The 14,885-nt window shown below is 43.2% G+C and overlaps 1 protein-coding gene across 1 annotated transcript; it reads left to right on the top strand.

Moving 5' to 3' along the window:
* Nucleotides 1-308: 308 nt before the first annotated feature.
* Nucleotides 309-14,149, top strand: LOC101480722 (TRPM8 channel-associated factor homolog). Its single transcript, XM_024804890.2, has 11 exons — nt 309-1,109; nt 1,360-1,576; nt 2,256-2,547; nt 5,147-5,448; nt 5,659-5,833; nt 6,106-6,200; nt 6,845-7,058; nt 9,012-9,248; nt 11,265-11,482; nt 11,597-11,710; nt 11,943-14,149. The coding sequence occupies exons 1-11, from the start codon at nt 463-465 to the stop codon at nt 12,183-12,185; spliced, it is 2,754 nt and encodes a 917-aa protein (XP_024660658.1). The 5' UTR covers nt 309-462; the 3' UTR covers nt 12,186-14,149.
* Nucleotides 14,150-14,885: the final 736 nt, after the last annotated feature.

Here is a 14,885-nt window from a genome sequence, read left to right as displayed (position 1 = left end):
CGCATGTTTGTGGTCAGAATTGCAACATGGTGAGTGTATTGTGTGAGTTTTTTCTGTTGTGTTCGTATCATTCACACTAGTTAACTTCAAGCGACATGATGAGCAGGTTTTGCTTAATCCTCTTTTAGGGTGTGTATTCAGCCACAGTGAAACATCATTCCTATTCTGAGAAAGCTTATCCACTGCTGATATTTTTCTATGAATCTGATGTTTAATTTAGCTCTGGCCATTTGTTTGTCCATGGGTTTGTCATCACAGTAAACCCTCCCCTTATTATTAGGGCACCTGAAGTAGGCACTCCTCCTATTCCTGCTCTCATTTGACAGAACAAGGACAACTACAGGACAACTTCTACATAAGAAGAGTTGAACCTCAGGGGCTAAGATAACTTCTCCTGATATCTTGCTCTCTGCCTTCTTCGGCACCTTCTTCTTTGTCTTCAAATTACAAATCCTACAGGCCATGTCCAACCAGTCCTTCCAAAACCAACATGAAGAGGCCTACGCCTCCCTGATGAGAGGCCTGAAGGAGCTGGACCTACAGGGATCCTATGTTCCCACTGACCTGTTGCTGATCGGAGACCATGCTTTTCCTTTAGCAATGAACAGCCGAGGTCAGGTGCTGATGGCTGCCTCTCTGTACGGCAGTGGAAGGATTGTGGTCCTGGGTCATGAGGGCTACTTGACAGCCTTTCCTGCTCTGGTAGAAAATGCTCTGACCTGGCTGAGAGGTGATGGCTCTGATAACCTCTCTGTAAGGGTGCACAGAAATGTCAGTGCAGTTGCTAATAACCTTCAAAAATCCAGCTTCCAAGTAGAAGTTGTGGGAGCTTTCAGTGACAACCTGGGAGTTGGTGTTTATGTGACCGATGCCTACAGTGTGGGCTCAGACTCAATGGAGCTGGTGACGTTTCTGAAAGCTGGAGGAGGGGTGCTGATAGCTGGACAAGCGTGGAGTTGGGCTGCAGATCACCCCAAAGAGAACGCACTGCATCAGTTTGATGGGAATAAAGTGTCGGGAGTGGCAGGAATCTACTTTTCTAAGAACTGTGGTGAGGCGGAGAACTTGCCTGTCTACCCTCAGATCCCGTCCTCCTGGATGTCTGTGGTGTGAGTGATTCTATTGGTTCTGCTTTACTGCACATAAACAAAGATTACAATTTTATCAAAAGTAAACAGCTTATCTGTCACTGAAGCAAACAGATTTTTTTTCTGTTAGTTGTTAAATATATTTTATTCTATATCCATTTACCCATTTCTAGAGTGTAAAAAATTTAAATGCAAACAAAATACATTCCATAGACTGTCTTTCCTTCTTAAAATGTCTTTCCCCTTTTATTCTTCCCTCTTTCAAATGCAGCATAGGTAAGGATTTTGAGGATGACTTAGAGTTCTTACTCCAGGGAATTTCAGAGTTCGAGCTCCCGCAGGGGTCAACTGCTTCTGAGGTTCTAGTCCATGGACCGCTAGCTTTTCCCATCGGTACTACACATGATGGACGGGCATTCCTCGCAGGAGCCTATTATGGACAGGGACGAGTCATTTTGATTTCACATGAAGGATTTCTGGGACTTGAGGTAAAGTTGACACCTTGAACTAGAATTTAAATTAAAGCTTTTTTCATGAACATATAACAGGAATTTGCTCCTATTGTACACGAATGCACTATTTTATAGATAGCATGTTTCAGCTTAGACAGTAAATATGCTTCCTTTCAACATTTATTTCGGTGTACATTACATTTGTCTACATTAGCAGTTCCCTACGGATTACCCTAGTGTTTGGAAGTAAAAAATAAATTTACATTTAAAAAATGTAAATATAGTTACCTTTAAGTAAAACATTTCAAATGCCCTAAAATTCACATATCCTGATAGGGTTAGGAGTTAACAGGAAGTAGTTCTCAAAGAGTTAAATATTTCTGCTAATCTCCCAAACCCTTTATATATCAGATAATCTGGAGCGATCGTGGCTCAAAGAGTTGGCAGTCTGTCTTGTAACCGGAAGGCTGCCGGTTCGAGCCCCGGCTCGGACAGTCTCGGTCGTTGTGTCCTTGGGCAAGACACTTCACCTACTGGTGATGGCCAGAGGGGCCGATGGTGCGATATGGCAGCCTCGCTTCTGTCTGCTACAACTGTAGCTTGCCTCCACCAGTGTGAATGTGAGAGTAAATGAATAGTGGAATTGTAAACTTGCAAAGATTATTATTATTAAACACATGACTGTATTGTTGCTGCTTTTCTTCCTTTGTTTTAGAGCATGGCTCCAATTTGGAAAAATGCCATTCACTGGTTGGATGAAGGCCGCAGAGGGGTTGTTGGTGTAATGATGGATCCTGCACTCAAAGTTCTCAGTGATTCAGGGCTGAAGTGTGAGAAGACAAACTTCAGGAAAGACCTCAGTGTGTTTGTGTGTACAGCATATATCACTGAGCATTTGGAGGAAATCCAAAACTTTGTGGCAGAGGGAGGAGGCCTGCTGATTGGAGGACATGCCTGGTGGTGGGCTCATTCAAATGCTGGGAAAAATGTGCTAACGGAATTCTCAGGTATGAAAATGCACGACAAGAGTGATATATAAAGTTATAAAGATATATAAAGTTAAGGATCTGGTTGCTCCTGGCCCAGATAATATGACTTATAACTTCTTGGCTTTAATTAGCATTCTTTCGAGTAAGGAGAGTGTATTGCCTCTAGGCTGAGTCTGCCAAGTATGTCAGAAAAGCAGGACCTAACGCAGGACTCGCAGACAGGGAATTTGGTTACAGTGTAAAATAATGCAGTCCAAAGCAGTTCCAATAAATGTGATCTCCTCAGCAATGACTTCCCAGCTTCCAGTGCAGAGAATTCCAGAGCCCCGCCCTGGAGCAAGGCCCGGGAAGGGTGCCTGAAGGCAAGCATCTGGCAGCTAGGCCTTAGTCCATGTAGCCTTGCCAGACAGAGCCCAGAAAAGGGACATCGGCCCATTGTCCTGTAGACTCACAACCAGCAGGAGATGCTGTAGGGGTCGGGTGCAATGTGTGTTGGGCAGTGGCCAGGAGTGGATGCCCTGGTGGACTGATCCCCCACTACCTAAACTAGTGATTGGGGCATGGAATGTCACCTCTCTAGTGGGGAAGGAGCCTGAGTTAGTGCGTGAGGTTGAGATGTACTGGCTAGATATAGTCGGGCTCACCTCAAAGCATGGCTTGGGCTCTGGAAGCAGACCCCTGGAGAAGGGCTGGACTCTGTCTCAGTCTGGAGTTGCCCTTGGTGAGACGCAGTGGGCTGGGGTGGGTATCTGTATCCCCTTGGCTTGCTGCCTGTACGTTGGTGTTTCTCCTGGTGGAAAAGAAGGTTTGTTCCCTGTGCTTTTGGGTCGGGGAATGTCAATGATCGATTTTATAATTATATCACCAGACCTGTGGCCATATGTTCTGGACACTCGGGTGAAAAGAGGAGTCGAGCTGTCAACTGATCACCACCTGGTGGTGAGTTTTCCTGCACTAGAGAAGGTTGCTGAAAGCTTAATCCTGATTTGTCTTTGGCCTTTGATGTGTTGTACCAACTGACCTTTGTCCATCAACTTTGAAACTTCTTCTACAATGGAGGATGGTAAGAATGTTCTAAATTCCTTCAGGGTCTGGCTGATCTTGTTTCGGAGTGCATCTATGGTGAAATGGACCCATCCTATCCTTTTACTCAGGAGCTGTTTCTGTGCTTCCCATAAGATCTTTTCAGGTCCATGTCCTTGAGTGTAGAACGAAGGCACAAACTCCTGGGAACCAGTGTGAGATTCAGTCTGTCTGCGTCTCAGGTTAAAGTGGAGGTCGTTCCTATAGTCCCCTAGTTTCCCCAAATCCCTTACATAGACCAACCTATGTACCAAGTGAACTCACACTACTCACATCTTGTCCTATCTGACCTAAAATGGTTACATGATGTAGTTAGGCAAGGCTTTACAGTGGTTTCACCCTTAACGACTAGTGATGGTAAGGACCCATGCCTTTTTTCACACCTTGGCTCATTTAATGACTCACATAATCAACAGTGGGTCAGCAACCTTTACTTCCACCTCCAAAGCAGAAAACCCCCACTAGAGGTTAAGTACCTGGGACTCTCCAACTGTAGTTTTTAGAACTGAAAATGCATCATGATAAGAGCTAAAACATCTCCACAAACTTAAATAAAATCCAGTTGCCTTTATTTTTTTAAAGCTCTGGATGATAGAAAGCTACACACACATATCGCTGTGCTGTTTCCCAGGAAATCAGACATGAAAATGAGGAATTGAGGAATAAGAGCTCTGTTTTGCACTCGAGGGTTGTCAATACTTACCCCTGAGTGCTGGTCAGGATACAAGACTGAGATTTCCTTCCTTTTAGGACATTTATTGCTGGCTGGTAATCATGTAGGTGTATGTGGGCCAATAAGTCACCAAAGTAACATTACAGTGGTGTCAGTTCAAAATACCACTCACTCTGCTGACATACTTTATCTTTCAAGCTCGGTTCCTCTAATCTCTCTACTAAGAGATTAAGTATTCTGCACAGTATCTTTGGTGCTTCCTGGACTGTGCACTTCTTGATAGAGATCTCGGATGTTGGTCTTGGAATCTGCTGGAGTCACTCGCACAGTTTACGGGTGACTGCCCTGAGGAAATGATACTACTACTACTACTACTACTGATACTACTACTACTACTAATTATTATTATTATTGACCCAGCATTGTTTCCAGAAGTCCTGCAAGGCTAAAAAGCTTATTCACGGCCAGAATGGACCATGCATTTTTCCTCTTGAAACTGACAGTTGGAGTCTTCTCTTGTCCAACAAATTATGGACCTAACTGTATGTGGTATACATGAGTCACTAAATGTGAAAAAATATTTTTGGGCTTGTTTTCAAACTCAAAATTTCTGGTAGTGTTTTTATAGTTTGCCTGTATCATTTAAATCATTTTACACTACAAGCCATGATTGCTCATAAAAACATCACAAAGCTCTTTTATTATATACATACAGAGCTCTAATAGCCTACAGTGATGATAAGGTGGCACATCTTGGGCAAAAAAAACAACCTTCTGCAGTTTAATGAAAAAACCAAAGTCAATACACTTCCAACAGTAAACGAGAGTATTTTAAGTCAGATTTGCTTTAATATCTTCCAGGGAACAAGATCCTGAACCAAATGGGATTGAGCCTGTTGGGAGCAACAATCGGAGGAGGATCATACAAAGCCCCTGTACCCAGCCAGGCTATTAAAGACAGCTACCACTTCCGCCACCTTCTAAACCGCTTCGCTGCCCATGTGACTACAGGTGAAGAACTTAGCCAGCATGAGGAGAGATATCTGAAAAAGCTGGGCAACGACTGCAACGTCTACTTGCAGATGAAAGCCCATGACTCCTCCCACTACAGACAAGTTTTGGCCACACTCACGGATATATTAATAACATCAGGCCTGCCAGAAGTGAGTAGACAACATAATATGATCATCTTAAAAAAAAATTCCAAAAGAATGAAACAGTGCTGTTGACTTCTCACAGCTATAAGTGATCAATGACTGACAGCTGCCCAATCTATGAATGTTTGGTTTTGGTAGTTTTTTTTTTTTTTGGCTGCAGATGCTGTGATAATGTGCGAAAGATAATTTTTATAACATTCACTATTCATTTTCAAGGTGAGTGACAGCTGCCCTGTAAAGAGTCCCAAAGACCACCTCCTCCTCGCTGTGGGTACCCAGGTATATAAGGTTTCCTCAGACCCTGACGCTCTCCTGCCCTACCTCATTAAGGACAACCCAATGATGCCTGTTGTCTATAACCACCGGATCAAGGTTGATGTCAATACAGCAGGTCAGATCTCTCCGCTGTGTTATGTGAACTGGTTATAAGTTTACAATTTACAATATGTGTACAGTGGTTATTGTTTTGCTAACACATTTGAATCACATAGCAATGTTAACCATGATGCAGCAATGTTTGTTACTTAATGTTACACAGTTTTAATCTGTGAACCTCACTGTAGACACTGAAAACTGTGAAATACAGTTTTTAAAATACTGATTTTATACCTGCAAATGTCCCTGACTGTGTTGTTTTATTTTTTAAACATAATTGTGTTTCAGATGGGGAAGAGTGGATCAGCACAGGTCTCTACCTCTCTCCTGGTATGAAGACCTACATCGCTATACCACCTCAGATCGTCAACAAGGATTGGAAGGTACAGCATATGAAGTCAATTGATTTTAATTTCAGTGATAATGCTGACCCCATGTAAGTCTCTGTCCTCAGGAGGCATCTAATCGGGATGCCTCCTAAAGGTTGGGGTCCACAATATTTTATTCTCATTATTTATTTTAAATATGCATTTTCTAGCCTGATGTGATACTTTGAAGATTATAGACCATCATAAGTATAAGCTGAGATTCCAGTCAAGCCCACTAGACTGCCCCCAGCAGTATAATGATATGGCATGCCTCAGCCTTCAATATCAATCCACCTATATCTAATGGGTGGGTGACATCACCCACTGGTTTTAAAGCTTAAAGCCTCAACTTCAGTACTCTGGCTACAATCATGTTGGGTTTTTTTTTTTAATTGCAAATGACCATATTGGGATGAGACAGAGTCAAGTTACCCAATTTAACAAGGTCACGCAGATACAAAAACATAACTGCAGTTATAATTACTTTAAAAATGTAAAAAAAAATTTGGTAGAAAGATCAGATTTGGCAGGGAGATTCCTATCAGGCAATGCGGCAATGGTCCAAAATCTAAGGCTTAAAAAAGAGAGAGACTGCAGTTTCTGGCACCTATTCAGTTAACTAACACATGCTAATAATGCATTTTCCTTTTCTTCTGCAGATTCAGATAGGATGTCAAACCGACTCACTGCATCATAATGACGAGCTGAAGAGACCACCATCTGTCCATGAGCGATTTCCTGTCACTGCACAGATGATACAGGTTTGGAACCTGTGGGGAGGACTCATTTACCTGGTGGCCCCACCCAAAACACAAGTGAAGGGGTTGGAGGTCATAGTGCAGATGGCTGTACCTGCTCCATATTACAAGTCTGGTGAGTCTGTGGTGGATAGAACTGTAATATGTGTTTATCCAAGTGTGTCTCCAAGTAACAGTGAAACAGGGTTTCTTAACTGTTAATCAAAGCTACTAACTGAACAATAATTGTGTACGTCATAATGTATAATGTACTGTATAAAATGAAAAGACTGTGATTTATATCATGAGCATTAATTTCCTGTGGACCATTGTTATCTATGAAACCTCATCATTATAAAGTCGTTATTTGTCTCTGTAGATCTTGATGTGACACAAGTTTGTAATTTATCTAGTATGGGACATTAGCTAACTTTAAGTTAAAGCTAGCTAACCCCTAGTCCTTTTTTATACAGGGAGTGCAGAATTATTAGGCAAGTTGTATTTTTGAGGAATAATTTTATTATTGAACAACAACCATGTTCTCAATGAACCCAAAAAACTCATTAATATCAAAGCTGAATGTTTTTGGAAGTAGTTTTTAGTTTGTTGTTAGTTTTAGCTATTTTAGGGGGATATCTGTGTGTGCAGGTGACTATTACTGTGCACAATTATTAGGCAATTAACAAAAAACAAATATATACCCATTTCAATTATTTATTTTTACCAGTGAAACCAATATAACATCTCCACATTCACAAATATACATTTCTGACATTCAAAAACAAAACAGAAACAAATCAGCGACCAATATAGCCACCTTTCTTTGCAAGGACACTCAAAAGCCTGCCATCCATGGATTCTGTCAGTGTTTTGATCTGTTCACCATCAACATTGCGTGCAGCAGCAACCACAGCCTCCCAGACACTGTTCAGAGAGGTGTACTGTTTTCCCTCCTTGTAAATCTCACATTTGATGATGGACCACAGGTTCTCAATGGGGTTCAGATCAGGTGAACAAGGAGGCCATGTCATTAGTTTTTCTTCTTTTATACCCTTTCTTGCCAGCCACGCTGTGGAGTACTTGGACGCGTGTGATGGAGCATTGTCCTGCATGAAAATCGTGTTTTTCTTGAAGGATGCAGACTTCTTCCTGTACCACTGCTTGAAGAAGGTGTCTTCCAGAAACTGGCAGTAGGACTGGGAGTTGAGCTTGACTCCATCCTCAACCCGAAAAGGCCCCACAAGCTCATCTTTGATGATACCAGCCCAAACCAGTACTCCACCTCCACCTTGCTGGCGTCTGAGTCGGACTGGAGCTCTCTGCCCTTTACCAATCCAGCCACGGGCCCATCCATCTGGCCCATCAAGACTCACTCTCATTTCATCAGTCCATAAAACCTTAGAAAAATCAGTCTCGAGATATTTCTTGGCCCAGTCTTGACGTTTCAGCTTGTGTGTCTTGTTCAGTGGTGGTCGTCTTTCAGCCTTTCTTACCTTGGCCATGTCTCTGAGTATTGCACACCTTGTGCTTTTGGGCACTCCAGTGATGTTGCAGCTCTGAAATATGGCCAAACTGGTGGCAAGTGGCATCTTGGCAGCTGCACGCTTGACTTTTCTCAGTTCATGGGCAGTTATTTTGCGCCTTGGTTTTTCCACACGCTTCTTACGACCCTGTTGACTATTTTGAATGAAACGCTTGATTGTTCGATGATCACGCTTCAGAAGCTTTGCAATTTTGAGACTGCTGCATCCCTCTGCAAGATATCTCACTATTTTTGACTTTTCTGAGCCTGTCAAGTCCTTCTTTTGACCCATTTTGCCAAAGGAAAGGACGTTGCCTAATAATTATGCACACCTGATATAGGGTGTTGATGTCATTAGACCACACCCCTTCTCATTACAGAGATGCACATCACCTAATATGCTTAATTGGTAGTAGGCTTTCGAGCCTATACAGCTTGGAGTAAGACAACATGCATGAAGAGGATGATGTGGACAAAATACTCATTTGCCTAATAATTCTGCACTCCCTGTATATGTTATAGCCTGAAGCATTTTAGTAGATCCACTCCTCTCTTTGCTCTTTTCAGGTGTGACAACTGCAGCTCAGTGGTTAATGCTGCGCACGGCTCCTTCACCCTGGGCAGAGTTGGAGTTTGAAAACATTATTCTCACCATACCAGCAGATGTTGTTCGGGATCTGGAGCGCCCAGATGAGCTGGCTGCTCTGTGGGATGAAATGATGAGGGCCATTGCAGATCTGGCTGCCAAACCACACAAATTTCCCCGCAAGGAGCGCTTTGTGGCAGATGTGCAGATTTCTCACGGTAAGTGCATTGTGCCTCATGTTGTACAGTACACACATTGCACTTATTTGCTTGTTCTTAGAGACTCCCAAGAACATAAGGCCTGACCAAAAAAACGCTGGGTGACTGACTGGTTACATGTGGACCAGTCTTTGGACCAGCTGGCACTCCTAACACTCAGGAGTGTTAGCTCCTAACACAGCTAACACTCCTTTGAAGGAATTAATTGTTTTAATTGAGTAATTCATTCTTATTTGCTTGGGATGGAGTCACTGGGAACAGGAAGCCAGACTCAGAAGAAGAAAACAGTAACCAACCAAGAAATCAGTGTGGACTCTCCTGAAAGCTCAAGTTGAATACCTGCCATCCCAAGTCTGCTCCCTCTGCTTCAACCCCTCATGTCAGACATCTTGCAGCCCATTTGGTGTACTTCCTTTCCTTCCAAAGCCAATTACTGCTTCACTCATCAGCTTCTGATAGTGATGGCTTGAATCCACATTTTCTTCTCGGGGACCCGATTGTTGTCCTCTGCAACCCACCTCTACATGAAATACCTAGGTACACCTTGTTCTGCATCGGCTGCTATGTCTATATGTTTGTGATCGGAACCTCACAGAGTGTTGAAAGCCACAACAAATGGGAGAGTAATACGAACTGCCAACACCGTATTTTTTGAATTTGCGAGAGTAGCAGGTTCTATCTATGACAACAAGGCGTTTCTTCCTCAGTTAGTCAATATGGTCTGAGTCTTTAAACCTCCCATTCTATCACTGCCCTGAATGTTTGACTGATTGCTTTGCCAGCACTGGAGTGGATATTACATGGATAGCCTGCAAAAGATAAGCTCCAAGATTTGCTGGGCTTCAATTTCATGTCACCCATGTAGGTGTGAATAGGAGGCAGCTGCTGTCCAGCCTGTAGATGCTCTGCTCCAACAACCCACTTGAAAGCTCAGATGAGCTGTGGTGAAGGTTGCTGGGGAGTTCGGGCATTCTGCCACTATTCACACTTGGTAAATGGACTGGTTCTTATATAGCGCTTTTCTACTCTTTCTGACCACTCAAAGCGCTTTATACAACTAATTCATTCACCCAATCACACCCATTCACACAAGCACTTTTTTCTGAACTCTTAAGTGCTAAGTAGCTACCATTCACACTCTGATGAATGCATCGGAGAGCAACATGGGGTTAGTATCTCGCCCAAGGATATTTGGCATGCAGACAGGAGCAGCCTGGGATCAAACCACCAACCTTCTGGTTAGTAGCTGACCTGCTCTGCCACCTGAGCTACAGTCACCCTTTCAGTGATCAACTATAGAGTAATGATGATTTTGTTTGGTTCTTTGCTCAGATAGATACAATGGCATTCTCTCTCTCTCTTTTTTTTTTTTTTATTAAACCCTATGGATTCAGAATGGGATGTCTCCCAAATTTGTGTGGGTGTGAAAGTGGACGAACAAATACTTTTGGCAAAATAGTGCATATATACAGTAACAATGCTGGCTTCAGCTGTCTAACAAGTTTCAGAAAATGAGGTGTGTGCACACTTAATCCCTATAAGCTGAAAGCTCAGGCTTTAGAGCTCTAAATGCTTATTCATCAGACAGTTTTTCCTTCTACTTTTGGCTCTGTTTGAAATCCCTGAGGGCGTGTATCCCCAGCTTAGCTTCTGAGTGCAGAAGCTCTACCCATTTGTTATTGAAGTCTTGTGTTTATAAAGAACTGCCAATCAGAGAAACTTGTTTAAACGTCTATCCATCCACTGGCGTCTATCTCAGCTGTGACAGGGCAAAAGGTTGAGCAGACCTTGGACAGGTCGCAAGACCACTGCAGGGTTACCACAGAGACAGATGAATATTTACACTTAACATGACTAACTTTTACCGAAGAACCATAATCATATCATGCTTTTGGTTGTTTGTTTGTTAATTGTTTATTTTTTTTAAATAAAAGCTATCAAATCTATAAAATCTAAAATCTATAAAAAATAAAGAATCATCACTATACCACTGTTCATTTCTCTTTTTCTGTTCAGGCTGGATGCATGCAGGTTATCCTATCATGGCACACAAAGTCTCAGCTGCTGAGCTGGTCGGTGTTAAAAAAGGTAAAGAAATGTGGGGCCCCATCCACGAGCTGGGACACAACCAACAGAGAGGCTGCTGGGAGTTCCCACCAAACACCACAGAGTGTACATGCAACCTGTGGTCAGTGTATGTGCATGAAGAGGTGCTGGGTCTCCACAGAGGACAGGTAGAGTAAATCACATGTGTCTATTTTGATATCCCATGATAACTGATGATTGAACTCAGTTTTTACTAAAAGTAAAATATTTTACAATCATCTCATTCCATGTTTTTAATGCAGGCTCATGGAGCTATGACTGCAGAAAATCGACAAAGTCGAGCCAAGGATTACGTCGCAGGAGGCAGGAAACCAGAGAGCTGGAGCATGTGGGTGGCTCTGGAAACATATATGCAGGTGAGAGAATTCTACTCTGTAGAGAAACTGTCCTTTGTCCACACACCTGCTTTCACTGGAAAAAAATGATTGCATGTAAAACTGAAAGCAGAGTGTGAAACAAGGCACGTTCCAGAAAGTGTGGAGACAGAATTAAAACAGTATCTTAACAAACAGAAATAAGCCTGACACAAACACTTTATTAGACATAACATGATTATCAGCATTATGATTTTTGTCTCCTCATCTGCAGCTCCAGGAAAGGTTTGGCTGGGATGCCTTTAAGAAGGTGTTTACTGCGTATCATCACATGAAAGACATCCCCAAGGACAACAAAGGAAAGATGAACCTGTATGCTGAGACTTTCTCCCAGACTGTGGGGATGGACCTGACTGGCTTCTTTAAGGCCTGGGGCTGGCCAATAGAAACAGCCACTGAAGGGAAGCTCTCCCAGCTGCCTTCCTGGAACGATCACCCCATGACCCAGTATGACTAAACCTCAAACCACTGCAGTGTGCAGAGAAATGGTTTCAACCAATATCTTAATTTGAAGTGAATGATGAGCAACACGGTGAACTGATTTGGTGTCTGGTGTTCTGTTTTAACAACATTTATTAGAGTATCTGAATAGAGAAACAGAAATGGTGGACTGAGGTTGTAGGTATCGAATCTTTCCCTTTATTTTATACAAAGCCAAATAATTTTGTTCCCTGCAGAAAATGCAACTTGATGTTTGTGACTTGTGAAAACTGGAAGACATTACATTACTAAACAGAGATTGTTTCTGAAGATGAAAATGTTCTTGCATGTTTGCATATTTATTACTTACTTGCATTTCTTTACTTGCATCCAAAACTGCCATGGTTTTCTTCCACACATAAACACACACAGATGTCACATGTCTGAACGATTTCAGACCTGTGGCACTCACCCCCATTCCCGCCAAATGCCTGGAGAGACTGGTCATTAAACACATCAGAGCTGCTTTTCCACCATCCCTGGACTCGCACCAGTTTGCATACAGGGAGAACCGGTCAACCAAGGATGCGATCGCCACAGTGCTGCACACATTACTGAAGCACTTGAAACACAGGAGCACCTATGCACGGCTCCTCTTTGTAGACTACAGCTCGGCTTTTAATACCATCCGGCCATACAAACTCCGTCCCAAACTCCACCAACTGGGACTTAACTCCTCTCTGTGCAACTGGATTGTGGACTTCCTCACTAACCGTAGACAGAGTGTCAGAGTGGGTAAGAACACCTCTTCCACCCTTGTGGTCAACACCGGTGCCCCTCAGGGGTGTGTTCTGAGCCCTCTGCTATACACTCTCTTCACCCATGACTGTATTTCCTCCTGCGCGTCCAATCTCATTGTTAAGTTTGCAGATGACACTACAGTGCTCGGACTTATATCCAACAATGATGAGACAAACTATAGGACAGAGGTGCAACAACTAGAGTCATGGTGCCACGACAATAACTTGGTCTTAAACACCAAAAAGACCAAGGAGATCATTGTAGATTTCCGGAAGAGGGGCCATAACAACCATCTGCCTCTCTTCATTGGCAGTGAGGCGGTGGAGAGGGTGAGCAGTTTTAAATTCTTGGGGGTAACTGTGACCGAGGACCTGTCCTGGGGCAACCATATCACCTCAGTTGTACGGAAGGCCCAACAGCGCCTCTACTACCTGAGGAGACTGCGGAGCGCACACATTCCCAGATCTCTGATGTTGAACTTCTACAACTGTGCCATCAGCAGCGTTCTGACGTATGGATTTCTAGTGTGGTTCCCCAGCTGCACCAAGGCCGATCAGCAAGCACTCCAGCGGGTGGTGAAAGAAGCTGGCAGAATTATTGGAACAAGTCTGCCAGAGATCAGTAATATCTTCCCCACTCGCTGTCTGAGGAGGGTGCACAGTATCCTGCGGGACCAACATCACCCTGCGCGCCACCTTTTCCATCTGCTGCCCTCAGGGAGAAGGTACAGGTCTATACAGGCCAGAACATCCAGACTGGCAAACAGCCTCTATCCACAGGCTGTGAGGCTCCTGAACTCTCTGCCCCCCTCTCACGGACAATAACCATATCCAACTTCTTAATAGCAATGAACTGGTCTGCATTGGTGCATCATATCTTTATTCTCTTCCCCCTCCTGCCCCCCCCCCCCCTTTCTTAAATAGATAACTATCATATCTGATATCATATCTCACAGTACAATAATATTGAATGGGTTGCATTGTTGTATTTTGTCATGTTTCTCAGGTCTTTGTCTGAATTTCTACGAACATTATTGCTAAGGATTGTCTTATTGCATTGGAGTCACACTGGGTTAAATATGTACACTTGGGTTTTAAGGGGTATTTATTATTTTCTTCTTTTTTTTGGGTTGTATGGAAGCCCCAAACGCAATTTCATTGTTCTTGACAATGACAATAAATAAATAAATACTGAAAATACTGATGGCTTGAATCCACATTTTCTTCTCGGGGACCCGATTGTTGTCCTCTGCAACCCACCTCTACATGAAATACCTAGGTACACCTTGTTCTGCATCGGCTGCTATGTCTATATGTTTGTGATCGGAACCTCACAGAGTGTTGAAAGCCACAACAAATGGGAGAGTAATACGAACTGCCAACACCGTATTTTTTGAATTTGCGAGAGTAGCAGGTTCTATCTATGACAACAAGGCGTTTCTTCCTCAGTTAGTCAATATGGTCTGAGTCTTTAAACCTCCCATTCTATCACTGCCCTGAATGTTTGACTGATTGCTCTGCCAGCACTGGAGTGGATATTACATGGATAGCCTGCAAAAGATAAGCTCCAAGATTTGCTGGGCTTCAATTTCATGTCACCCATGTAGGTGTGAATAGGAGGCAGCTGCTGTCCAGCCTGTAGATGCTCTGCTCCAACAACCCACTTGAAAGCTCAGATGAGCTGTGGTGAAGGTTGCTGGGGAGTTCGGGCATTCTGCCACTATTCACACTTGGTAAATGGACTGGTTCTTATATAGCGCTTTTCTACTCTTTCTGACCACTCAAAGCGCTTTATACAACTAATTCATTCACCCAATCACACCCATTCACACAAGCACTTTTTTCTGAACTCTTAAGTGCTAAGTAGCTACCATTCACACTCTGATGAATGCATCGGAGAGCAACATGGGGTTAGTATCTCGCCCAAGGATATTTGG

The sequence above is a fragment of the Maylandia zebra genome, linkage group LG14 (genome assembly GCF_041146795.1).
Source record: "Maylandia zebra isolate NMK-2024a linkage group LG14, Mzebra_GT3a, whole genome shotgun sequence".
Lineage (NCBI taxonomy): Eukaryota > Metazoa > Chordata > Actinopteri > Cichliformes > Cichlidae > Maylandia > Maylandia zebra.
Note: the sequence above shows the minus strand (reverse complement) of the source record. Positions and strands in the feature narration are given on the sequence as shown.